Source organism: Schistocerca gregaria, chromosome 1 (genome assembly GCF_023897955.1).
Source record: "Schistocerca gregaria isolate iqSchGreg1 chromosome 1, iqSchGreg1.2, whole genome shotgun sequence".
Classification (NCBI taxonomy): Eukaryota; Metazoa; Arthropoda; class Insecta; order Orthoptera; family Acrididae; genus Schistocerca; species Schistocerca gregaria.
In genome coordinates, this window is record NC_064920.1 from 1092030976 (window position 1) to 1092058887 (window position 27912).

Genomic DNA, 27912 nt, shown 5'->3' on the forward strand with positions numbered 1-27912 from the left:
TAAGTGCGTTAACGATATATCTTCGACCGTACCTTTTTTTTACTTTGTTCATCAGTTATTGTTAATGTTAAACATACACTGAAGAGTCAAAGAAAATGGTAAACCGGCCCTATATCTGTAGGGCTCCTGCGAGAGCGCAGAAGTGGCGCAACACGACATGGCATGGACTCGACAAATGTCTGAAATACTGCTGGAGGGAATTGACACCATGAATCTTACAAGGCTGTGCATAAATCTATATGTGTGCGGGGGGAGGGGGGGGGGGTGGAGATCTCTTCTGAACAGCACATGGAGAGGCGTCCCTGATATGCTCGATAATGTTCATATCTGGGGAGTTTGGTAGCCAGTGGAAGTGTTTAAACTCTGGAGATTGTTCCTGGAGCCACTCTGTATAAATTCTCTGTGTGTGGGCTGTCGCATTGTCCTACTGGAATTTCCCAAGTCCGTCGGAATGCACAATGGACATGAACGGATGCAGGTGATCAGACAGTGTGCTTACGTACTTGTCAGCTGTCACAGTCGTACCTAGGCGTATCACGCGTCCCTTATCATTCCAGCTGCAAATGTCCCACACCATTACAGAGCATCCACCAGCTTGACCCTTCTGACATGTAGGGTCCATGGACTCACGAGGTTATCTCCATACTCATACACGTCCATCCACTCGATACAATTTGAAACGAGACTCGTCCGACCAGGCAACACGTTTCTAGTCATCAACAGTCCAATTTCGGTGTTGACGGGCCCATGCAAAGCACAAAGCTTTGTGTCGTGCAGTCATAAAGGGTACAAGACTGAGCCTTTGGCTCCAAAAGCCTATATCGATGATGTTTCACTGAATGGTTTTCACGCTGACACTTGGCGATGGCCCAGCATTGAAATCGGCAGCAACTTGCGGAAGGGTTGCACTTCTGTCACGTCCAACGATTCTCTTGAGCCGTCGTTGGACCTTTTTCCGGCCGTAGCCATGTCGGAGATTTGATGTTTTACCGGATTCCTCATATTCACGGTACACTCGTGAAATGGTCGTATGGGAGAATTCCCACTTTAATGCGACCTCGGAGACGCTGTGTCCCATCGCTCGTGCGCCGACTATAATACCAGGTTAAAATTGACTTAAATCTTGATAAACTTCTATTTTAGCAGCAGTAACTGTTCTAACAACTGCGCCAGACACTTGTTGTCTTATATAGGCGTTGCCGTTCGCAGCGCCATATTCTACCTTTTTACATATCTCTTTATTTGAATAGGCATGCCTATACCAGTTTTTTTGGCACCTCAGTGTATTATGTGCAGCAAAGAATACACGTCTTCTTACAATGTGACCCAAATAAGCCAAAAGGTTGGACAGCACTGCTCTAGTGGGTCGAATGAATGATGAACAAAAGGGCATAAGGGAGCAGACCATCTGTTGGAAGGAAGTAGTACAGACAGTTTGACATCTGTTGCAGCGACGGCGGCGCTGTTGCCGTACCTGACGATCCACATGCAGAGCATCGGGTTGACTGTGGAGGAGATCGCCTTCGTCTACCTCGCGCTGCCATTCACCACGTTCCTCAGCCCGCCTGTCACTGGTGAGTCAAGTCTCCAGAGGCTGCCAGCTCCACATCTGTTAAGCTCCCACATGCAATAAAAGTCGCTCCACTTGGTTGCCACTCAAGTAACGTCACTGAAGTTCCCCTTGGAAACTCAAATTCCTGTGGCGCCACTAGAATGATGCCACTTTTAGCCATGCTCCAAAAGTTGAAGTCCTTATAACTTTGTGACGCCACCTCCTTTCCCCCACCACTAATAAGCGTCAGAAGCAAATCAAGCAGCCAGCATCAGATTTCCAGTGCTTCCAAAACTAATATCCGTATGTAGTGGTTTTCCTCTTTATACTTCCATATTACGAAACTATATAGATTCAGTGACACACCACAGTAAAGATCTCTCGAAAATATGCCGTTTTCAGAACAGTCTGTTGTGCTACATTAGCAGGAAGTGCGACATTCGTATATAACCTTTGTGAGCACGTAATGGTTAATTTATGTGGTAAAAGTACATATTATGTTTGTATTATACAAGATGTATGAAAAAGAATCATCCGATTTGGCATGTCTATATTTCTGAAACTAATAAACATGTACAATGGATTTTGTTTTTTCACGAATGGGAAACTCAAAAAGTTGTTCTTCATACGTTTTCGTAGTTCTTCAATGTGCCCCCCCCCCCCCCCCCCCCTCCCCGAGATGCATGGCATACCTCAATACGGTATTCAAATTGTTCCCACATTGCAGCGAGCATGTCTTAAGTTACAGCTTCCACAGCTGTTGTTGGTGCGATGTCGCAGTTCATTCAATTGTTGTTGGTAATGCAGGCCCATAAACAGTCTTTTATAAAACCCCACAAGAAATAATCACATACAGTCACCTTGGAGGCCAGTAATATGAGGCTGAATCATTTGGTACAGTGTGACCTATCCATCGTTCAATAATCCTTTGATTTAAAAATTCCCACACTTCCAAATGCCAGTGTCGCGGTGCCACGTAAAACTAGAGAGTTTGGTTTTTCCAGCAGTACGTTGTTCACGCACGTATCTCAAATAACATAATAGTTATAATTTTTTTTTTAATCGGATGATTCCATCTGATACACTCTGCACAATGCATGGATAAGATTTGTGTATCAATTAGCAAATATTATTAAGTAATTAGTGGAACCTGATTTTTAGTTTCACAGCAACTCACTTAATTCTGCAAATAGGAAAATTAATGCAACGCTGCCAGTATACTTGGATTCAAGTCCTGGCAACTTCAATTCCCTTAAACTTTTGCTCAGTGGATTTGAGAAAGGAAGCAACAATGTTTCTGCTGGTAGCATACTTTCAAAGTGAGTATAGCTTTTAATACAGGAAATCATAACTATATATTATCTTTTAGAGTAACTGACGCAAGCATAGTTACAAAATTTAGTATAGGATAACTTAATATTTCGTCGTATTTCACTGATGTGGGGTATAAGAGTGAAAATATTTGCTTTCAAATACGTCTTCAAGGCATTGTAAGTAGTATCCAAAACATCACCCAAGACCATTCAAATTGTAGTGGTGAGGTTATGATATAAATATTGGATAAATGACAGGTAATCGCCAGATGTAAAATATTAAAATATGAAAGTGCCTCATGCATTTTTACTCAACCAAGTATTGCAGCTTTAATGTGGGTTTACTGTGGCGCCACTTTAGTTGCTTGTCGGAACCTTGCTTAAAGATTAGCGTTTGTTGGTGCAAGCGACACATGTCGCTTTCTTAAAGTCGCTTTTACTCGACCTTCTTGTTTCAACTGACTGCTGATGACAAGCGAGTCTACTATCATGTAGTGAGTCTCGTTTGTCATGAGTGATTATTTTCGTTTACACGTCAGCGACAAAAAATGCACGTGTTGTGTGAGCAGTTTGCCGTCCAGTTTGGTACCTGAACGGTGAAAGTGACGCTGTGAGTGACTATTCTGCACGATCAAGCAACGATACCAGACTTAATAATAAAAGCAAAATCCATATTAGGTGTTCTAAACAAAGCTCGTTTGGTAAACTGAAAGAACAGGATACGTGTCATCCAAACATTTCAAAACATATGTATTCATCTGCTCGAGAATATGTGGAATTACAATGATGTCAAGGAAAATTTATAAAGCAATAAAAAATGTCCTTTTACTTTATCTTTTGTGTCTTATATTCTCTGTAAATGCCAAATAACAGAAATTTATTTTCCTCGCTAAGCAGTTCTAACTTCTTCACTGCTGTTCCAACTTATACTCTGTTGAAACTATTTCATTAAAAAACAAACGTTAATCTATACATGTTTTTATTTATGTTTTTTCTCAAGCTACGGGTAGCATAAAACGTACATTCTGGTAGCTTTTTGCTTTAAAATAGTTCATTGCTCTTGTGGAATACACTAATAGGCAAAATACTAGACCTCGGTGCAACCGCTGCAGCGAGGCACGAAGGAGCAACAAAATAGGGTTAAGAAGACACAAAAGAGCAAAATCCGTTACTGTAACAGGTGTGAGTTCGGCGAGGTAAGCGTAACTTCCGATGTTAGGCTGCAGTCACAGTGGCAATGAGATCGGTGGGTTCCGCCGACGACCGACGTCGCACGAAGATGTCCGATCTTTTCAAATCAGTTTGCACGTATGTGCGCGGTCATAATGCAGCCATTCTAATCGCTGAAATTACTGACTTAGGACCACAATCAGTGATATTCAAATCAGTTTGTTTACTCATACACGAAATGTGGACTTATGAGAAACTCATAAAAAAAGGAGTTTCTCATCCTGAATGAAAAATATAATCGCGATGTTGTTGTTTTTGTAGTCTTCAGTCCGAAGACTTTGATGCAGCTCTCCATGCTACCGTTCTGTCCTGTGCGAGCTTCTTCATCTCTGAACAACTGCTACTAGCTATATTCTTTTGAATTTGCTTACTCTATTCATCTCTTGGTCTCCCTCTATGATTTTTACCTTCCAATACTAATTGGTGATGACTTGCTGTCTCAAAATTTGTCCTACAAACCGTTTTCTTCCTCTGGTCTTATTATACAAAATTTCTTTTCTCCCCAGTTCTGTTCAGAGCCTCCTCATTAGCTACACGATCTACCCACTTAATCATCATCATTCTTCTGAAGCACCACATTTCAAAAGCCTCTGTTCTGTTCGTGTCTAAACTGTTAATCATTCATATTTCACTTCCATTTATGGCCACACTCCATAAAAATACTTTCAGAAAAGACTCCCTAACGCTTAAATCTATATTCGACGTTAACAAATTTCTCTTCTTCACAAACGCTCTTCTTCCCTTTGCCAGTCTACGTTTTCTAGTTCTCTTCATCGATCATCAACAATTACTTTGCTGCTCAAATAGCAATACTCATCTACTGCTTTAAGTCTAGTTCCCTAATCTAATCCCATGAGCTTCATCTGATTTACTTCTACTACATTTCATCATCCTTACTTTGCTTTTGTTGGTGTTCGTCTCATATCGTCCTTTCAATACACAGTCCATTCTGTTCAGCTGCTTTTCCAAGACTTTTGCTATCTCTGACGGAGTTAGAACGTCACTGGCAAACCTCAAAGGTTTTATTTCTTTCCCCTGGAATTTAATTGCTATTCCAAATTTTTCTTTGGTTTCCTTTATTGCTTGCTCAGCATAAAGACCATGTCTCACTTCCTTCTCAACCGCTACTTTCCTTGTTGCTCCTTGACTCTTATAGCTGCCGTCTGATTTCTGTACAACTTCCTTCCAAGGATTCCCACTTGCGTTGCTGAAACATGTGCATAACATCCAGAATGAGATTTTCACTCTGCAGCGGAGTGTGCGCTGATATGAAACTTCCTGGCAGATTAAAACTGTGTGCCCGACCGAGACTCGAACTCGGGACCTTTGCCTTTCGCGGGCAAGTGCTCTACCAACTGAGCTACCGAAGCACGACTCACGTCCGGTACTCACAGCTTTACTTCTGCCAGTACCTCGTCTCCTACCTTCCAAACTTTACAGAAGCTCTTCTGCGAACCTTGCAGAACTAGCACTCCTGAAAGAAAGGATACTGCGGAGACATGGCTTAGCCACAGCCTGGGGGGATGTTTGCAGAATGAGGTTTTCACTCAGCAGCGGAGTGTGCGCTGATATGAAACTTCCTGGCAGATTAAAACTGTGTGCCCGACCGAGACTCGAACTTGGGACCTTTGCCTTTCGCGGGCAAGTGCTCTACCAACTGAGCTACCGAAGCACGACTCACGTCCGGTACTCACAGCTTTACTTCTGCCAGTACCTCGTCTCCTGCCTTCCAAACTTTACAGAAGCGCCTTCCCTACCACAGTCCTCATATGCTCATTCCATTTCATATCGATTCGCAACGTTACACTCCTACTCCAAGAGCTCCTACACCGGCTCTGAGCGATGCAGTCGTACATCTTCAGCCATAAAAATGAAGTCAGGGCTCAATGTACCCCTCAAAAGACGCACATGGGGAATGAGTATAATAATGTCCGCAGCTCGTGGTCGTGCGGTAGCGTTCTCGCTTCCCACGCCCGGGTTCCCGGGTTCGATTCCCGGCGGGGTCAGGGATTTTCTCTGACTCGTGATGACTGGGTGTTGTGTGATGTCCTTAGGTTAGTTAGGTTTAAGTAGTTCTAAGTTCTAGAGGACTGATGACCATAGATGTTAAGTCCCATAGTGCTCAGAGCCATTTGAATGAGTATAATGTCACACTATTGCTGATCAGTGAGCTACCATGTTAAAAGATCTGAAGGTCAGTTGGTCCATGAAACATTATACCTCCAGAAACCATAACACCTAGGCCAGAAATGTGATCATGTTAGACAATGTTCTTGGATGCATTATGTACAGGATGAAAATAATTGAACTGCAAGAGAAGAAGTAAATTAGTTACAAACTATGGCATGCACACACACTATTCAACATGTAAACGTCACTACAGATATTCGGATTTAGGTTATGAGATGTTCGATGAGCCTGCCATTATTGACGATGATGTGGCGCAGACGAATAGCGAAATTCTGCATGACCCGCTGAAGTGTGGAACATCGATGCTGTCGATAACCTCCTGGATGGCTCTTTTCAGCTCAGGGATGGTTATGGGGTTATTGCTGTACGCCTTGTCTTTAATATAGCCGAACAAAAAGGAGTCGCATATGTTCAGATCCAAAGAATATGGCGGCCAATCGAGGCGTATGCCAGTGGCCTCTTGGTACCCCAGAGCCGAAATGCAGTCCCCAAAGTGCTCCTCCAGGACATCAAACACCCTTCTGCTTCTGTGGGGTCGAACATCGTCTTGCATGAACCACATCTTGTCGAAATCAGGGTGACTTTGGATAACGGCGATGAAATCGTCTTCCAAAACCTTCACGTGACATTCAGTAGTCACTGCACCATCAAGGAATATCGCACCGGTTTTTCCGTGACTGGGCGCTGCACACCATGCAGTCACACGTCGAGGATGAAGAGACTTCTCGACCCCGGAATGCGGATTCTCAGTCACCCCCAAAGTGCCAATTTTGTTTATTGACGAACCCATCCAAATGAAAGTGGGCTTCTTCGCTAAACCAAATCATAGAGCGCTTACTAATTCCCATCGTGCCCCGCGGCCAACCGTGTGGTTTGAACGTCCTAACGTTAACCGCTCAGAAGTTATGAAGATTTTATTTCATGTACACTCCTGGAAATTGAAATAAGAACACCGTGAATTCATTGTCCCAGGAAGGGGAAACTTTATTGACACATTCCTGGGGTCAGATGCATCACATGATCACACTGACAGAACCACAGGCACATAGACACAGGCAACAGAGCATGCACAATGTCGGCACACACAGTGTATATCCACCTTTCGCAGCAATGCAGGCTGCTATTCTCCCATGGAGACGATCGTAGAGATGCTGGATGTAGTCCTGTGGAACGGCTTGCCATGCCATTTTCACCTTGCGCCTCAGTTGGACCAGCGTTCGTGCTGGACGTGCAGACCGCGTGAGACGACGCTTCATCCAGTCCCAAACATGCTCAATGGGGGACAGATCCGGAGATCTTGCTGCCGGGGTAGTTGACTTACACCTTCTAGAGCACGTTGGGTGGCACGGGATACATGCGGACGTGCATTGTCCTGTTGGAACAGCAAGTTCCCTTGCCGGTCTAGGAATGCTAGAACAATGGGTTCGATGACGGTTTGGATGTACCGTACACTATTCAGTGTCCCCTCGACGATCACCAGAGGTGTACGGCCAGTGTAGGAGATCGCTTCCCACACCATGATGCCGGGTGTTGGCCCTGTGTGCCTCGGTCGTATGCAGTCCTGATTGTGGCGCTCACCTGCACGGCGCCAAACACGCATACGACCATCATTGGCACCAAGGCAGAAGCGACTCTCATCGCTGAAGACGACACATCTCCATTCGTCCCTCCATTCACGCCTGTCGCGACACCACTGGAGGCGGGCTGCACGATGTTGGGGCGTGAGCGGAAGACGGCCTAACGGTGTGCGGGACCGTAGCCCAGCTTCATGGAGACGGTTGCGAATGGTCCTCGCCGATACCCCAGGAGCAACAGTGTCCCTAATTTGCTGGGAAGTGGCGGTGCGGTCCCCTACGGCACTGCGTAGGATCCTACGGTCTTGGCGTGCATCTGTGCGTCGCTGCGGTCCGGTCCCAGGTCGACGGGCACGTGCACCTTCCGCCGACCACTGGCGACAACATCGATGTACTGTGGAGACCTCATGCCCCACGTGTTGAGCAATTCGGCGGTACGTCCTCCCGGCCTCCCGCATGCCCACTATACGCCCTCACTCAAAGTCCGTCAACTGCACATACGGTTCACGTCCACGCTGTCGCGGCATGCTACCAGTGTTAAAGACTGCGACGGAGCTCCGTATGCCACGGCAAACTGGCTGACACTGACGGCGGCGGTGCACAAATGCTGCGCAGCTAGCGCCATTCGACGGCCAACACCGCGGTTCCTGGTGTGTCCGCTGTGCCGTGCGTGTGATCATTGCTTGTACAGCCCTCTCGCAGTGTCCGGAGCAAGTATGGTGGGTCTGACACACCGGTGTCAATGTGTTCTTTTTTCCATTTCCAGGAGTGTAGTTCAAGAATTGTCACTCTGAAACATCGCGTGGTGAGAGGTGGGACAGAAGCAAACAGGCAAATACATCAACAACTGGCAACAGAGATCTCAAAAATCCTGTAAAACTTAGCATTCAACACTGGTCTATACCGTACTGGAGCATCGCTCAGTAGCAAGAGTTGGAAGCAACAGGAGAAAACAAAATGTTACCTCCCTAAAGTTAAATTGACTGGACAGTAAAGAGAGGTGAGCGATCAAGGGGTGCACAAGGCAGCTCGTGGTTAGTGGGCGACAGAAGAACGTTTAGTCTTCAGTTCAGTGGAGGGTAGGTTTTCGGAGTGGGCGCACACACATGTGACGGCTCGGTCGGCCGCTGTTTCAGGCTACCTGGTGGACAAGTTCGGGAGGTACAAGCCGGTGGTGATCATCGCCCTGGTGCTGAACGCCGCCTTCCACCACTCGCTGATGCTCATCCCGCACATGGAGACGCCGGGGGACACGCCCTCCGCCTACGTCATGAGGCACCCCGATACGGGGAAGGTGGAGGTAAGTAGGCAGCCGATCTGCCGGGATGGGACGGTCATTTAGTCACGTTACAGAACGAAAGCTGCGTATTAGTGCACATAGTCATTTACACTGCTGGCCATTAAAATTGCTACACCACAGAAGATGACGTGCTACAGACTCGAAATTTAGCCGACACTGTGATACGCAAATGATTAGCTTTTAAGAGCCTTCACACAAGGTTGGCGCCGGTGGCGATACCTACAACGTGCTGACATGAGGAAAGTTTCCAACCGATTTCTCATACACAAACACCAGTTGACCGGCGTTGCCTGGTGAAACGTTGTTGTGATGCCTCGTGTAAGGAGGAGAAATGCGAACCATCACGTTTCCGCCTTTGATAAAGGTCGGATTCTAGCCTATCGCAGATGCGGTTCATCGTATCACGACATTGGTGCTCGCGATGGTCGAGATCCAGTGACTGTTAGCAGAATATGGAATCGGTCGATTCAGGAGGGTAATATGGAACGCCGTGCTGGCTCCCAACGGCCTCGTATCACTAGCAGTAGAGATGACAGGCATCTTATCTGCATGGCTGTAACGCATCGTGCAGCCACGTCTCGATCCCTGGGTTAACAGATGGGGACGTTTGCAAGACAACAACCATCTGCACGAACAGTTCGACGACGATTGCAGCACCCTTGACGGTGTATCACAGACATGAGCGCCTGCGTTCGTGTACTCAACGACGAACCTGTGGGTACGAATGGGAAAACGTCATTTTTTCTGGATGAATCCAGGTTCTGTTTACAGCATCATGATGGTCGCATCCGTGTTGGGCTACATCGCGGTGAACTTACAGTGGAAGCGTGTATTCGTCACGGCGTCACCCGGCGTGATGGTATAGGGTGCCATTGGTTACACGTCTCGGTCACCTCTTCTTCGCATTGACGGCACTTTGAACAGTGGACGTTACATACGATCCGCGGCTCTATCCCTCATTCGATCCCTGCGAAACCCTACTTTTCAGCAGGATAACGCACGACTGCATGTTGCAGGTCCTGTACGGGCCTTTCTGGATACAGAAAATGTATGACTGCTGCCCTGGCCAGCACATTTTCCTGATCTCACACCAACTGAAAACCTCTGCTCAAAGGTGGCCGCGCAACTGCCTCATCACAAAACGCCAGTCACTACTCTTGATGAACTGTGGTATCGTGTTGAAGTGCATGGGCAGCTGTACCTGTACACGTCATCCAAGCTCTGTTTGACTCAATGCCCAGGCGTATCAAGGCCGTTATTACGGCCAGAGGTGGTTGTTCTGGGTACTGATTTCTCAGGATCTATACACCCAAATTGCGTGAAAATGTAATCACATGTCAGTTCTAGTATAATATATTTGTCCAAGAATACCCGTTTAACATCTGCATTTCTTCTTGGTGTAGCAATTTTAATGGCCAGTAGTGTAGTTTCACCGGTAATAATCATCATCATTGGGTTGTCTGCCTTGCGGCAGGTTTTGACTGCATAGCCTCCCATGCTTCTGTCGTCTCCGTTCCTCTTCATTCTTTGGTACCCTCCTGGTGGCCGGCTGACATCATTCAGCATCTGGAACCTTTTTCTGCCCTTCCCTCTCTTTCCCGGAACGAAATCTTCAATTGCCTCTACTAAAAGGCAATCTCTTTTTAGGGTGTGTCCCATCCAGTTTAGTTTCCTGTTCTTCACCGTCAGTAGCATCTTCGTTCTTCTCCAACTCTCCTCAGTACTTCTTCATTCCTGACTTTATCAGTCCGGCTGATCTTCTCCATTCTGCGCCATATTCACATTTCACAAGCTTCAATTCTCTTCTCACCCTGCTTTCTCAAATTCCACGGTTCTGCTCCATACAAAGCTACGCTCCATATTAAGCACTTAACCAGTCGCTTTCTTAGCTCCTTGTTTAAACAACTAGTTAGCAGTTCACGCTGAAATTAATCTCCTTGACAGGTTAAAAAAAACAGTGTCAAAAAATGGAAAATCCAGGATGGGATGTGTTAGTAATATGAAAAGGATAGTTATAGGTTGCATGGAGAGCTGCATCAAGCCAGTCTCTGGACTGAAGACCACAACAACAACAACAACAACAACAGTTATATGTTTGTTTATAAATAATTCTTCTGCTGCCAGTCATGATTTTCTTTATTTGCTTTTTACATGACGCGTTTCGGGAAATGATTCCCGTTTCAAGTGTGTTTTTTGTGTGTATTATGCCATTTCTATGAGATGTTGTCGATGTGTGAGAATCTGTTTCATTTCGTTGACTTTACTGCAATGTATAAGAAACACGCGATGTTTTTTAGTTGGTAAGTGGCGTAATGTAGAAATAGGGGACCAAACAGCGAGATCATCAGTCCCATAGGATTAGGGAAGGATGGGGACAGGAAGTCGGACAAACCCTTTCAATGGAACAATTCCGGCGTTTGCCTGATGTGATTTAGGGAAATCACGGAAAAACTAAATGAGGATGGCCGGAGGCAGGCTTGAACGGTCGTCCTCCTGTATGCATTTCCGTAAGGATTAGTTACTTTTGGTGCTGTACTGGCGACAAGTGCGAGAATTATCGCGCAATCAGCTTAACAGCTCATGCATCGAAGCTGCTTACAAGAATAATATACAGAAGAATGGAAAAGAAAATTGAGAATGCGCTAGGTGACGATCAGTTTGGCTTTAGGAAAAGTGAAGGCACGAGAAAGGCAATTCTGACGTTACGGCTAATAATGGAAGCAAGGCAAAAGAAAAATCAAGACACGTTCATAGGATTTGTCGACCTGGAAAAAGCATTCGACAATATAAAATGGTGCAAGCTGTTCGAGATCCTGAAAAAATGTAGGGATAAGCTATAGGGAGAGACGGGTCATATACAATATGTACAACAACCAAGAGGGAATAATAAGAGTGGACGATCAAGAACGAAGTGCTCGTATTAAGAAGGGTGTAAGACAAGGCTGTAGCCTTTCGCGCCTACTCTTCAATCTGTACATCGAGGAAGCAATGATGGAAATAAAAGAAAGGTTCAGGGGTGGAATTAAAATACAAGGTGAAAGGATATCAATGGTTCGATTCGCTGATGACATTGCTATCCTGAGTGAAAGTGAAGAAGAATTAAATGATCTGCTGAGAGGAATGAACAGTCTAATGAGTACACAGTATGGTTTGAGAGTAAATCGGAGAAAGACGAAGGTAATGAGAAGTAGTAGAAATGAGAACAGCGGGAAATTTAACATCAGGATTGATGGTCACGAAGTCAATGAAGTTAAGGAATTCTGCTACCTAGGCAGTAGAATAACCAATGACGGACGGAGCAAGGAGGACATCAAAAGCAGACTCGCTATGGCAAAAAAGGCATTTCTGGCCAAGAGAAGTGTACTAATATCAAATACCGGCCTTAATTTGAGGAAGAAATTTCTGAGGATGTACGTCTGGAGTACAGCATTGTATGGTAGTGAAACATGGACTGTTGGAAAACCGGAACAGAAGAGAATCGAAGCATTTGAGATGTGGTGCTATAGACGAATGTTGAAAATTAGGTGGACTGATAAGGTAAGGAATGAGGAGGTTCTACGCAGAATCGGAGAGGAAAGGAATATATGGAAAACACTGATAAGGAGAAGGGACAGGATGCTAGGACATCTGCTAAGACATGAGGGAATGAGTTCCATGGTACTAGAGGGAGCTGTAGAGGGCAAAAACTGTAGAGGCAGACAGAGATTGGAATACGTCAAGCAAATAATTGAGAATGTAGGTTGCAAGCGCTACTCTGAGATGAAGAGGTTAGCGCAGGAAAGGAATTCGTGGCGGGCCGCATCAAACCAGTCAGTAGACTGACGACCAAAAAAAACTGGCGGCTGGTCTGTTCCCTCCACCGTTCTTCCCGTCTGTGCAGGTGTGGTGGAGCCCCTGTCCGAGCCGCGAGTGCCCCGAGGAGGAGGAGCTGGACATGATCCTGGCGTCGTGCACGGACCACTGCCTGCTCAAGGAGGCGCGGCCGGACGTGGCGACGGCGGCGCCGCCCCCGCAGCTGCGGCGCCCCCCGCAGCTGCGGCCCAACCCGCCGCCCCCCGCGTCGCCCCAGCTGTCGGTGCCCAAGGGCTGCCCCACGCTGGACGAGCTGATGGCCGCCGCCGGCATGGCCGTCACGCCCAAGCCGCTGCACTTCCTCATGGGCTGGGACAAGCGCAAGAACCGGCGGTAAGCTCTTTTCGTTGCGCGGGATGGCCGCGCAGTCTCAGGTGTGTTGTCACTTTCCGTGCTGCTGCACCCGTCGGAGGTTCTAGTCATTCCTCGGGCATGAGTGGGTGTGTGTGTTGTCCTTAGCATAAGTTACTGTAAGTTAGATTAAGTAGTGAGTAAGCTTAGGGACCGATGACCTTAGCAGTTTGGTCCGGTAAGAACTTACCACATTTTTTTCTTTTTAATAAGCTCTTTTCAACCACCGTGCTTAAATAGTAGGCAAACTTTTCACAGAACCACTGTCAGACACTATCTGATTAAAAGTAACCGGAGAGCTAATAGTTCACATCAAACTCAGTGTGTCCGCCATGGCTTCGACTCTGCTGGGCACAGTTCCAATCAGTGTCTGAATATAGGGGCACGAGTATGTAATGGTACTTGAATTACGCAACCATTACGGCACCTCACCTCAACCTCTCGATACCAGCAATATTCTACTCTGTTTCTGTAAAGTAGTTAACATATTTCTGTGACAACATTCAGATTTTATTTCATTAACGTAGAGGTACTTTGATACATCGATATGTTTATATTGCAATGATATTATTCTTATGTGTATTCTTTCTTTTGTCACTAGGTCTTTGTCGTACTTGTATCTCTGATTTTTGGGCGCGTAAGCGTTGATTAAAAAGTCAAGCCTTGGTCGCCATGTTGAAAAGACACAAACTGTAGTCAGTTTATAAAATGTGAACTTTAACAGTGAGGGAGATGTTGAAACGTCCCCTTAGAAAAATTATACAGACGACTGTGCTTCAACTGACACACAATAGTTTTTAGCGCAACGCAATCTGACTTTCAATAATCCCTACGAAAGAATGGCCCTGACTAACATTAACCTATACGTTTCACAAATCACTTACCTCACAAAAATCTTCGTTACTCAAGCTACTGCAATACATCGAGCGCCACTACTGCCAGCTAAATAAAAGGTTCAAACTACTGAAGGCTCTAACTACTGATAGGCATAGTTAGCAAATGAAAGATTTTAATAGAGAACAAACAATGTATTTACCTCACTAGTCATAATATATATAGCAGTTCATGACACCAATTCTTACAAATTTCAAAACTCCGCCATCTCTCTCCCCACGTCCACCACTGCTGGCGGCTCACCTCCAACTGCGTAACGCTACGCGCTGTAAGCATCCAGCTGCCGCTGCTCAACACTACAATGGCAGACAACAATGCAAACCAGCCACAAACTGCACACGGCACAGCCAGTGATTTTCAGAGCACTACGTGGCGTTACCAATAAAAAAAACGTAAACAGCCTACTTACAATGTTTTCAAGTATTTTTTATATTGTCAAGTGATATTGCTACAAAAATAATAAAAAAGAAGAGTAACTTAAATTCGGAGTGCAGATTACTTTTTTACATCACCACTGTGCTAACTTTCAAAGGTTTAATCTTCAATAATGCTTTGTCAAACACATCTACAAAACTTTTGAATATCGCAGAATAGAACCTAGGCACTTTTTTGCATCCAAGCTTGAATCATCACCACCTAGATTTTCGACGATTGAGCCATTTGTTCACAACGAGACCAGCGTGGAAAACACGAAAAGATGAGTGCCTAGTTTATCCATTATTTCTTCAAATGACTTTACTAACTATGCTCTAATGACACCTGCCACATAATATAACTTTGCTGTTGCCCGAAAATGCAGTATTAAGCAGCGTCAGCAACACCTCAGTCATAATTAATTTTTTACTTTTGTTGTGGTAGGGTTGTTAGAAGTGGCAGCCCATTCTTTCTCCATAGCCAAAATCAGAGAAGGTAGTTGAAGTGTGAAAATTCGGGCTCTTAATTTAATCACGAAGAAAAACGACGAAGGTCTAGACAATGAGGATTTGGTACAGTTCCTTCACTGGTACAGCATACAAAATTTATTTAACACAAACAGAATTACATTAATCCAAGGAAGAATTTAATTACACAACAATAAATTTGAATAGTGAACAATAATCGGTGACGGAAGAAACTGCCAATTATAACTCGCACGCAGTCACTGTTTGCCAGGCCGTAAGATAAAAGACTAATGATAAAAAGTTCTATCCAAATACACTGAACCGCCAAAGAAAGTGGTATAGGCATGCTTATTCGAATACAGAGGTATGTAAACAGGCAGAATACGACGCAGCGGTCGGCAACGCCTATACAAGACAAGTGTCTGCTGCAGTTGTTAGATCGGTTACTGTTGCTACAATGGCAGGTTACCGAGATTTAAGTGAGTTTGAACGTGGTGTTATAGTCGGCGCACGACCTATGGGACACAGCATCTCCTAGACAGCGATGAAGTGGGGATTCTCCCATACGACCATTTCACGAGTGTACCGTGAACATCAGGAATCCGGTAAAACATCAAATCTAAAACATCGCTCCGGCGGGCAACATTCAATGCTGGGCCATAGATAAGTTTCAGCGTGCGAACCATTCAACGAAACATCATCGATATGGGCTTTCGGAGCCGAAGGACCCAAGTTGTCAACAAGGCACTGTGGTGTCGGCTGTGTTTACGTAGAATGGACTGGGTCCTCTGGTCCAATTGAACCGATCATTGATTGAAAATGATAGTGTTCGGCTACTTGGAGACCATTTGTTCCCAAAAAGCGGCGGAATTTTTGTGGCTCACAATGCGCCCTGTCACCGGGCCACAGTTGTTCACGATTGGTTTGAAGAACAGTCTGGGCAGTTCTAATGAATAATTTGGCCACCCAGATCGCTCGACTTGAAATCCATCCAACATTTATGGGACATAATCGACAGGTCAGTTCGTGCATAAAACCCTATAATGGCAAGGCTTTCGCAATTGTGGACGGCTATAGAAACAGCATGGCTCTATATTTCTGCAGGGGACTTACAACAACATGCTAGTCCATGCCACTCGAGATGCTGCACTACGCAGAGCAAAAGGGACCTCACAATAACCACGAAGAACTCGCTATACCGTAAAATTACCTCCTCTGTACTTTTCTGCGCCTAATAAATGTAACATAGTGTGCATACATAGGGAAATAAATCCACTGCTATACAACTACACTATTGATGACAAACCACTGGAAACTGTACCTACCGTAAAATATCTAGGAGTAGCTATCTAGAGCGACCTGAAGTGGTATAACCACTTAAAACAAATGGTGGGAAAAGCAGATACCAGACTTAGATTTATAGGATGAATCTTAAGGAAATGTAACTCATCCACAAAGGAAATGGCTTATAAGGCGCTTGTCCGACCGACTCTTGAATACTATTCATCTATCTGGGATGCCTATCAGGTTGGCCTGATAGAAGAGATAGAGAATATCCAACGAAGAGCTGTGTGTTACGTCACGGGACCGTTTAGCAGGCGCTAGAGCGTTATAAAGATGCTCAATAAACTCCATTGGCAGACGTTACAAGAGAGGCGTTGTGCATCGCGGAGTAGTTTACCGTTGAAATTTCGAAAGAGCACTTTCCAGGGAGAGTGGGAGAACATATTACTTAACCCCACATACTAAGACGACACTCGACAGGTATACAATTTAATTAGAAGTCGCTTGTGGGGAACAGTGTCAAAAGCCTTATGGTGATTTCTGACGTTCCATAAGACAGTGTTATAGGTCCTCTGCTGTTCATTATCTATATAAACGATTTGAGAGACAATCTGAGCAGCCGTCTTAGGTTGTTTGCGGATGATGCTGTCGTGTACCGTCTAGTAAATCCGTCAGAAGATCAATATAAATTACAAAACTATTTAGAAACTAGATCTATATGGTGCGCAAATTGGCAACTGATTCTAAATAATGAAAAATGTGAGGTCATCCACACGACTGCCAGAAGGAATCTGTTAAACTTCGGTTGCACGTTAAATCAGTCAGATCTAAAGGCCGTAAATTCAACTAGATACCTAGGAACTAGGATTACGAACAACTTAAGTTGGAATGAACATATAGAAAGTGTGGGGGAGATGAACCAAAGATGGCGTTTTATTGGCAGAGCACTTAGAAGATGCAACAGATCTACTAAAGACGCTGCCTTCACTTCCCTTGTCCATCCTCTTTTGGAGTACTGCTGTGCAGTGTGGGATTGTTACCAGATAGGGCTGATGAACTACATTGAGAAAGTTCAAAGAAGAGCAGCGTGTTTTGTACTATCGAGAAATATGGGAGAGAGTGTCACTGACATGATAAATGATTTGGGGTGGACATCATTAAAACAAGGGCGTTTTTCGCTACGGCAAAATCTATTGTACTGTCGAAATTTCAATCACCAACTTTCTACTCCAAATGCGAAAATATTTGGTTAATGTCGACCTACATAGGGAGAAACGATCTTCATAATAAAATAAGGGAAATCAGGGCTCGCACGGAAGCATATAGATGTTCGTTTTCTCCGCGCGCTCTTCGAGATTGGAGTAATTGTGGTGTCACCGCCAGACACCACACTTGCTAGGTGGTAACCTTTAAATCGGCCACGGTCCGTTAGTATACCTCGGACCCGCGTGTCGCCACTATCAGTGATTGCAGACCGAGCGCCGTCACACGGCAGTTCTAGAGAGACTTCCTAGCACTCGCCCCAGTTGTACAGCCGACTTTGCTAGCTATGGTTCACTGACTTCTACGCTCTCATTTGCCGAGACGATAGTTAGCATAGCCTTCAACTACGTTATTTGCTACGACCTAGCAAGGCGCCAGTATCCGTACTATTGATATTGTGAATCATGTACCATAAAGAGCGACGTTCGTTATTAATGGATTAAAGTTAAAGTATTCCACCAGCTACGTCCGTTTTTCTCAATTCTAATTCCCTTGTCATGTTCCAGACCTCACGCCAGCCTGCGTGAGCTAAACGCGTGCATTTCGGCCTCCTTTAGAAAAACACGGTTGGCTCTCCTGCCAACCACAACAGTAATAGTTATTGTGAAGGCAGTTCGATGAACCCTCTGCCAGGCACTTAAGGGTGACCTGGAGTGTATCCATGTAGATGTAGATCTAGAAGAATACATTCTTCACCATATACGACCCGACGGCATGACAGTAACTCATGTTCTAAAATCTCCCTTATCTAGTGATTGCTAGTCAGTTCTCTCTGAACACAATGGTGTGAAGATCGCATGTAGCACCCAATGGTGCACCAGACCAGAACATCTGGCGTTTATCTGCTGTGTTGCATGTCACTACTCGATGACCAGATTGCGAATGACATAATCACTACAGGAAGTATGGAGCAGGATCCAACGGGAAACAATACATTTTGCCACACGGCGCGCCGGCAATCACAATGGTCCAGCACTTGACCATAATCGTGTACGGATCTTCTATCCTTTGAGTCTAATCAGGCATCACTATCATGGAAGCCGTCCCTTTACGAGTGGAAGCCTTACAATACAGAGCGATTTAAAAAGAAATAACAGATGTCAGTTGCTTATCACAGACAAACTATAAAAGACAGAAGCATATAGTGCGTATCACTGGATAGGGGAAGGTTCAAAGTTTTGACACAGCTGCACTGTTGTTGGACTTCAGCACAAGAGAAATCTTTTTGTGTGTTGGTTGGAGTTGGCGCGAAGTTAACTCGTTGTTGAATTGCTAAGTGCATTCCCATTTCGATTCAGCAAGAACCTTTCCCTACACAAGCAGATTTGTGGCTGGCATACAAAAGTTCTTGGGAGCTGGTTGTATATGAAAAGGGAAGAGCACTGGTCGTCCACGCACGTCAGATGAAAATGTCGGGCATATCCGAGATGCTTTCTCATGGGCCCCTCGGAAGTCCTCAAGATGGGCACCCCGGGAACTTCAACTTCCTCAAACAACAGTGTGGCGTGTGCTTGAACGATGCCCGAATATGAAGCCTTACAAGTTGCAGTTACTGTAGGGACAGTTTTTTCAGAACGACTCTACTTTGCGGGCGAATCGACGTTTCATCTATCGGGTAAAGTAAATCGCCATAATGTAAGAATTTGGGCGTCACAAACTCCTGGTATTCTGTACCGTTTCTGTTCGCGAAACTTAAAGACCTTTCTTTTTTTCTAGAGGAAACCGTGACAGTAATGTCGTACCTTGACATGCTGCAAAATTGGTTGTTTCCTCAACTCCACGAAGACTTCAATAATTTCATTTTTATGCATGATAGCACCCCGCCTCTCTTTCATCTTGAAGTGCGGCGTTATCTTAGGATTGGAGCCCTATGGCAGCTACTGTTCAAGAACTGAGAAAGGGGAGAATTCGGATTGTTGAAGCTGTCGATTCAGTAGAGGAATGAAATGAACTATCGTTTCGATACTTCCGGAGCAATGTTGGATGCTCATGTTGAGTATATGGCTCTGTGCGATCATAAAACTAGGACTTTCTTCTACCCACTGTAATGCGCAATATGTTTCTTTCTAACTTTCACAGTTAGTTTGTATTAAACAAATGAAATCTGTTCTTTCTTTTTGAATCACCATGTACGGCAGACTAATTTTCAGGGGAGAGATTGGTTTGCCCCATTTTGTCTCTCTTACACACTAGTACTTCACACAATGAGTTCAACAATGCGTTTTGTCACTTCACCTACATCTGAAGGCTCTTTGTTGACAGACTGGTATAACATATTTCCGGCCATGTGTGGGAGGGGACTGTTACATATGCGCATATGTCGCCTTTGAGCAGCCGTAGTCCCTTATTGCTGGTACTTTGCTGTACACGGTATGCGTTTATTGATGCCGCTCTTTCCACATGTTGCAATTTTCGAAAACTTTTGCGCCTTAAATTAAATATTTAATTGTGGTCTTGCCAAGTGGAATATGTGGGGAACATGTCAATTTTTTTTCCATTCATGTACTCAGGAAAAATAAAAAAAGGCTCTGTGTAGGGTTTTTCACTATTACATGGTAAGCCACCACGAGCAGATTTGTTGGGGCATATAAATCGGGAAAAGTCTTCTGAAATATAATATCTAAAGTTGCTCTGAAAGACCTACATTTTGTTCGAAAGTATTTTAAAACTGACATTTCGAAAGGTGCAAGCGGTAGGGCGGGGCACAGCTGCCAGATTTCGCACACAGCACACATGTAATCTTACGTCTCGTTCAACTCTCAAACTCGTACACCATTCGATGTGCAGAGCTGAAACTGGCATCATTGTGTTCCAGAAGAGTAGCATTTTGTTTTGATTCTATTTTCATTTATACAACTGTTTATTTTTAAGATTTACGGACAGTTTACGAAAATGCATTTCCTGATGATGTCAGAGAATTTTCGACTTACTGCGAAACTTCCTTGCTGTTGGCATTGTGTGTATTACACGAGCAAACCTTAAGAATAAATCAAACTTTCCTGTGCACCAAACCGGAACACTGTCAGTGGTTTGTAACGATAATTACTGTGAGTTTAATGTGATCCATTATGCTTTGCTTACGCGTCAAGAGTTAAGTGGTCGCCCGTTGGGTTTAAATACAAACAAAAAATCGTTGGGTTTATGGTTCACCTGTTATTACGCTATCTGATCGGCTGCCCTGTTATGAATCAACCTGGTCTGTCGATAGCATTCATTACTTCGTGTGAATATAAACACACGTGTTTTTTACAATAACGATAACTTCGGAATTCGTGGTGGTTATGCGTCAGTTTATGGCTTTCTACGAGATGCTTCATAATGTTGGAACACAGTATATGTTCAAAAATCCTGCTACAAATCGATCTCAATGAACTATTCTATAGTTCTACGGATTACCTTTGTTACCTTTCTTGAGTATTCGTCTGATCAGTGCAACTTTCCTCTCTTTAGATGCAGATATTTAGTCTAGCGACCAGTTTCACACTGAAGAGCGAAAGAAACTGGTATAGACATGCGTATTCAAGCAAAGAGATATGTAAACAGTCAGAACACGGCGCTGCGGTCGGCAACGTCTATATAAGACAACTGACTGGCGCGGTGTTAGATCCGTTACTGCTGCTACGATGGCAGGTTATCAAGGTTTAAGTGAGTTTCAACGTGGTGTTACAGTGATGGATGGGTCGCAGCATTCCGAAGCAGCGATGAAGTGAGGATTTTCGAGTACGACAATTTCACTAGCGTACTGTGGACATTAGAAATACGGTAAAACATCAAATCTACGACATCGCTGCTGCCGGAAAAATATCCTGCAAGAACGGGACCAACGACGACTGAAGAGAATCGTTCAACGTGACAGAAGAGAAACCTTTCCGCAAATTGCTCCAGATTTCATTGCTGGGCCATCAACAATGTGTCAGCGTGTGAACTACTCATCGAAACATCACCGACATGGGCCTTCGGAGCCGAAGGTCTATGGTTCGCTGGCCTGTCAACACTGACATTGGATTGTTGCTGACTGGAAACATGTTGCTGGTGGGACGAGTCTCGTTTCAAATTGTATCGAGCAGATGAATGTGTATGGGTATGGATACAACCTCATAAATCCATTGACGTTGCATGTCAGCAGGGGACTGTTCAGGCTGGTGGAGTCTCTGTAATGATGTGGGGAGTGTGTAGTTAGATTGATATGGGACCCCTGATACGAGTAGATATGACTCTGACAGGTGACATGTACGTAAACATCCTGTCTGATCATCTGCGTCCATTCAAATCCATTGGCCATTCCGACGGTATTGGGCAAATCCAGCAGGACAATGCAACACCCTGCACCCCCAGAATTGCTACAGAGCGGCTCCAGGAACCCTCTTCTGAGTTTAAACACTTCCGCTGGCCGCCTAACTCCCCAGATATGGACATTTTTGAGCATATCTGGAATGCCTTGCAACGTGGTGTTCGGAAGAGTTCTCCACCCCTCATATTCTTACGAATTTATGGACAGTCCTGCAGGATTCAGGGTGTCAATTCCCTCTAGCACTAGACATTAGTCGAGTCCGTACTACGTCGTGTTGCAGCACTTAAAATGTGCTCGCGGGGACCCTATTCGATATTAGGCAGGTGTACCAGTTCCTTTGGCTCTTCATTGTATGATTATGATGATAATAATGATGATGCATTTAGGATGTTGAACTATACCCTTAGTGGATATCAACACACACGTCTCTAGCTAAAGCCATGGTTGTTCTAAAAAGCGAAATTGCTGCTTTGATTCCCCAGGAACACACTTTGCAGGTTTCATTAGTTAGAATGTATGGACATCTCTACGCAAACATGTTGTTCGTATCCTCCAATAGTTTGGAAAAATGTCTTAATGATAGACTGATATCGATGGCTGACTACTGAAACAAAAAACAGAAGCCAAGCGATCTCCGGGAACTCACTGACTTCCTCTGCATGATACTTCATAATATTTTAAAATGCGTGTTAACATTGTTGCTGTTGTCGGCTAAGAAGGTGAACAGTTCTCCAGCCAAGTGGAGGTTTGCTCTCATGTCAGCGTATGAAACAGATGTGCTTAAAATACGTTGTATTGCAAGAGGTATTCTGCAGGCAGGCTTCGCATACTGGTTGACCATCACGTCAGAGAATAAACTGTGTGCCAGTGGACAGTCTCCTGTTCTAGCACTTCCTTCCACTTGTGTTGCTGAAGTGAGGTTCGCCACGTCCGGGTGGTCGATTTGAATGAAAGCAGTTTTTCGTTTACCACCTCCAACCACTACTCTTTGTACTGACGCGTGAGCCTTCTGTAGGATAGTGAGATGACAGCGTGCAGGGAGAAAACACACCGAATCACAACACCACCCGTACAAGCTTGTTTAGGTGCATTGGTGCTCGCATTGTTTCGCCATATCCCAGAGTCTCCCCGTACCCACCAGAATACCACCACTTTCGCATCGTTTTGGATTTGTTGCAAGGCAGTCTGAATCATTGTTTGTGCCACTCTCTCAAACTCGTGAACTACCCTATGTGCAAAGATGAAACTGGCATCATTGTGTTCTGGAAGAGTACCACTTTGTTTCGATGCTATTTTCATTTATACAACTGTTTATTTTTAAGATTTACGGACAGTTTACGAAAATGCATTTCCTGATGATGTTAGGGAATTTTCGACATGCGGCGAAACTTTTTTGCTGTTGACATTCTGTATATTACACGATCGAAAATCTTAAGAATGAATCAAACTTTCCTGTGCACCAAACCGGAACACTGTCAGTGGTTTGTAACGATAATTACTGTGAGTTTAATGTGATCCATTATGCTTTGCTTACACGTCAAGAGTTAAGCCCGCTAGGCTTAAACACAAACAAAGCACTCAGAGCGTCAGAGAAGATCAGAAACTTTCTGCTGCCATGGCGTCTGACCTACTCCAGTGCCTCCAGTATACCACGGACCTTGACACTGCAGTTTACCTCATGAGATGAACTCTGAAGACACCATCAGGTACGATAGCTAAAAATTGTATTTAAGGGCATTCAAAAAGTCTCTCCGCAGTGCCGTATGACTGGCGCGTGCCGTATGATTGTTCGCTTGCCTGGGTTTTTCAACGATACCATAAACGCACAACGATACTGCGGTGATGTTCTGTACCCATTCATAGGAGAACTTGTGTTAAGTGAAATACTGAACGGTGATTTTCAACAAAATGATGCAACCGCACATACAGCTCGTGTTTCAATGTCATTGCTTGCTGATGTTTTTGGTGATGGCATAATTTCACAGGGACTCTGGCCTCCGCGATCGCCTGACCTAACACCACCTGACTTTTTCTTCTGTTTATAAAAACCATCCAAAATCCATCGATGAATCGAAAACTGCAATATCCACTTTCACTGCTTCTGTTACAGAAGAAATGTTACAGCTTGTGTTTGGAAGCATGGTCAGACGAATTGAATTGTGTATTCAACAACAGGGGGGACACTTTCAACATTTAATGTGAAAATTTGTAAGTAAGAGTGAATATTCAATAAATTAATAACTTATATTCCATTGAGTTTCATTTCGGTATATTCACCGCGGCATACGGTGCGCGCGGCTAACATACGGCACTGCGGAGAGACATTTTTGAACACCTCGTAAAGCCTGACCGTGAAATCCCCTGGTGGAAACTAGAGGGCAAGTATATCTACACAGAGAGAGTAGCTACACGTGAAGTCAGAAAATACACTGACGGAAAAAAGGATCGCAACACCAAGAAGGAGTTGTGCAACATAAAAGAAAATTGCTAGGCGTGTTTCTACATCTGAAAGATGATGTCTATTCAAATTTCACGCCAGTCACATAAGAGAGGCGATAGTAGCGCCTCTATGAGGCTGCAAATGAGGTTTGTTTTAAATACACGTTGTTGTGGTCGTGAATGTTAGTTACCTTTAAGATGGACATGGTGAGATGATGCTAGACAGAAGTGCCTTCAAGGCGACAAAGACGCCATTGTTAACAGCTCACTGGTTGTGAACGAGATCGCCTAATGGGGCTTCATTGATAGTGCAGAAAGGCTTTGGAAGAATGTAATCACTGTAAATGACTGCTAGCAGCGATGGTCACAATAATATACGGCCGCAAGAAGACCGGGCTCCTACGGCCACGTGGCACTGCCGAGAGGAAAGACCATCGTGCATCTGCAACAGCAATTTGAGCAGCAGTTGGCAGCACAGTGACAAAACGAACTGTTGCAAAGGACGGCTCCGAGCCAGACGCCATTTAGCGTGCATTCCACCGTCCCTAAACCATCACCATTTGCGGCTTCAGTGGGTCAAGCGAGAGCTCATTGGAGGGCAGGGTGGAAGTCTGTTACTATTTCCTGTGAAAATTGGTTCGGTTCTGCCCCGGTGCCAGTGATGGATGTGTGTTGGTTAGAAGGTGGCCAGCTGAGGGCCTGCTGCTAACCTCTCTGCGTGGTTCAAGTGGCTCTGAGCACTATGGGACTTAACATCTTAGGTCATCAGTCGCCTAGAACTTAGAACTACTTAAACCTAACTAACCTAAGGACATCACATACATCCATGCCCGAGGCAGGATTCGAACCTGCGACCGTAGCAGTCCCGCGGTTCCGGACTGCAGCGTCTAGAACCGCACGGCCACCGCGGCCGGCTCTCTGCGTGGTACTCACACTGAACCTACACCTGGAGTTATGGGAAGTTATTTCATATGACAGCAGGAGAACTCCCACGCACACTGACTGCAAATTTGTACGTCAGTCTGGTGATTCGACCTGTTGTACTGCCATTCATGAACAGCATTCCAGGGGATGTTTTCCAACAAGACAACGCTCGCCCACATGCCGCTGTTGTAACCCAACACGCTGTCCAGAGTGTCGACACGTTGCCTGGGCCTGCTTGACCACCAGATCTGTCTCCATTCGAGCACTTACGAGATATCATCGGACAGGACCTTCAGTGTCATCCACAACCAGCATTAACCATACCTGTACTGACTGACTAAGTGCAATAGGCATGGAACTGCAGCCCACAAATATGGCAGCCGGTACCTGTGCAATACACTGCATGCACGTCTGCATGCTTGCATTCGACATTTCAGCTGTTTTGTCGGTTGTTAATGTACCAGCATTTCACTTTTGCGATAGCTTATCTCGCCCCTGTGATCTTGCAATATTAATCACTTAACGTAATTCATCAACAAACAACGTAAAAACTTCGAAGGACAATCGAAAAACAAGACTTTTCGATCAATTTATGGAACCACAAACAACACGATAATTTTTTCTCTTTCCTTCTGAACATCAGAGAAAATTTCAGTAAATAACAGTAATTGTTAAAATTCGGTAGTATTCGTCTCCAAGGTCGCCTGATCCAGGGGTTCATGATTATTTTTGCGTACATACCTTAACGACTAAAGTGAATGCAAGACGTACTGTCAAAACTATAGTCTGATTTTGAGTATCAAAAAATGGCTCTGAGCACTATGAGACTTAACTTCTGAGGTCATCAGTCCCCTAGCACTTAAAACTACTTAAACCCACCTAACCTAAGGACATCACACACATCCATGCCCGAGGCAGGATTCGAACTTGCGACCGTAGCAGTCGCGCGGTTCCAGACTGTAGCGCCTAGAACCGCGCGGCTTTTGAGTATCGCCCAGGTTCTTTGTCGTACACCCGGTAATATGCACATTTTCAATTTGTAAAAGACGAATGAAAACTTTGATCCTAAAAGTAATAAAGGTTGGAAAAGATACACTCCTGGAAATGGAAAAAAGAACACATTGACACCGGTGTGTCAGACCCACCATACTTGCTCCGGACACTGCGAGAGGGCTGTACAAGCAATGATCACGCGCACGGCACAGCGGACACACCAGGAACCGCGGTGTTGGCCGTCGAATGGCGCTAGCTGCGCAGCATTTGTGCACCGCCGCCGTCAGTGTCAGCCAGTTTGCCGTGACATACGGAGCTCCATCGCAGTCTTTAACGCTGGTAGCATGCCGCGACAGCGTGGACGTGAACCGTATGTGCAGTTGACGGACTTTGAGCGAGGGCGTATAGTGGGCATGCGGGAGGCCGGGTGGACGTACCGCCGAATTGCTCAACACGTGGGGCTTGAGGTCTCCACAGTACATCGATGTTGTCGCCAGTGGTCGGCGGAAGGTGCACGTGCCCGTCGACCTGGGACCGGACCGCAGCGACGCACGGATGCACGCCAAGACCGTAGGATCCTGCACAGTGCCGTAGGGGACCGCACCGCCACTTCCCAGCAAATTAGGGACACTGTTGCTCCTGGGGGTATCGACGAGGACCATTCGCAACCGTCTCCATGAAGCTGGGCTACGGTCCCGCACACCGTTAGGCCGTCTTCCGCTCACGCCCCAACATCTTGCAGCCCGCCTCCAGTGGTGTCGCGACAGGCGTGAATGGAGGGACGAATGGAGACTTGTCGTCTTCAGCGTTGAGAGTCGCTTCTGCCTTGGTGCCAATGATGGTCGTATGCGTGTTTGGCGCCGTGCAGGTGAGCGCCACAATCAGGACTGCATACGACCGAGGCACACAGGGCCAACACCCGGCATCATGGTGTGGAGAGCGATCTCCTACACTGGCCGTACACCTCTGGTGATCGTCGAGGGGACACTGAATAGTGCACGGTACATCCAAACCGTCATCGAACCCATCGTTCTACCATTCCTAGACCGGCAAGGGAACTTGCTGTTCCAACAGGACAATGCACGTCCGCATGTATCCCGTGCCACCCAACGTGCTCTAGAAAGTGTAAGTCAACTACCCTGGCCAGCAAGATCTCCGGATCTGTCCCCCATTGAGCATGTTTGGGACTGGATGAAGCGTCGTCTCACGCGGTCTGCACGTCCAGCACGAACGCTGGTCCAACTGAGGCGCCAGGTGGAAATGGCATGGCAAGCCGTTCCACAGGACTACATCCAGCATCTCTACGATCGTCTCCATGGGAGAATAGCAGCCTGCATTGCTGCGAAAGGTGGATATACACTGTGCTAGTGCCGACATTGTGCATGCTCTGTTGCCTGTGTCTATGTGCCTGTGGTTCTGTTAGTGTGATCATGTGATGTATCTGACCCCAGGAATGTGTCAATAAAGTTTCCCCTTCCTGGGACAATGAATTCACGGTGTTCTTATTTCAATTTCCAGGAGTGTATATCGTTATAAAATCGGATTTTTTAAAAGAAAAACTTTATAATCCTATTTATAATG

At 45.4% G+C, this 27912-nt stretch overlaps 1 protein-coding gene and 1 long non-coding RNA gene across 5 annotated transcripts in view; both read left to right on the forward strand.

Annotated features, from left to right (window-relative positions):
- Positions 1–27912, forward strand: part of LOC126282133 (uncharacterized) — a 189208-nt gene that overhangs the window by 67046 nt on the left and 94250 nt on the right. The window lies entirely within an intron of this gene.
- The window catches only part of LOC126282131 (uncharacterized), a 590112-nt gene that overhangs the window by 11012 nt on the left and 551188 nt on the right, over positions 1–27912 (forward strand). For all 3 annotated transcript variants that reach the window (XR_007551333.1, XM_049981617.1, XM_049981606.1), the window contains exons 3-5: positions 1452–1574; positions 8996–9159; positions 13040–13344. Coding sequence is in view for 2 of the 3 variants with exons in the window: in XM_049981617.1 (XP_049837574.1) it covers positions 1452–1574; positions 8996–9159; positions 13040–13344 (592 nt within the window). In the remaining variant the exon portion in view is untranslated. The remainder of the gene's footprint in view (positions 1–1451; positions 1575–8995; positions 9160–13039; positions 13345–27912) is intronic.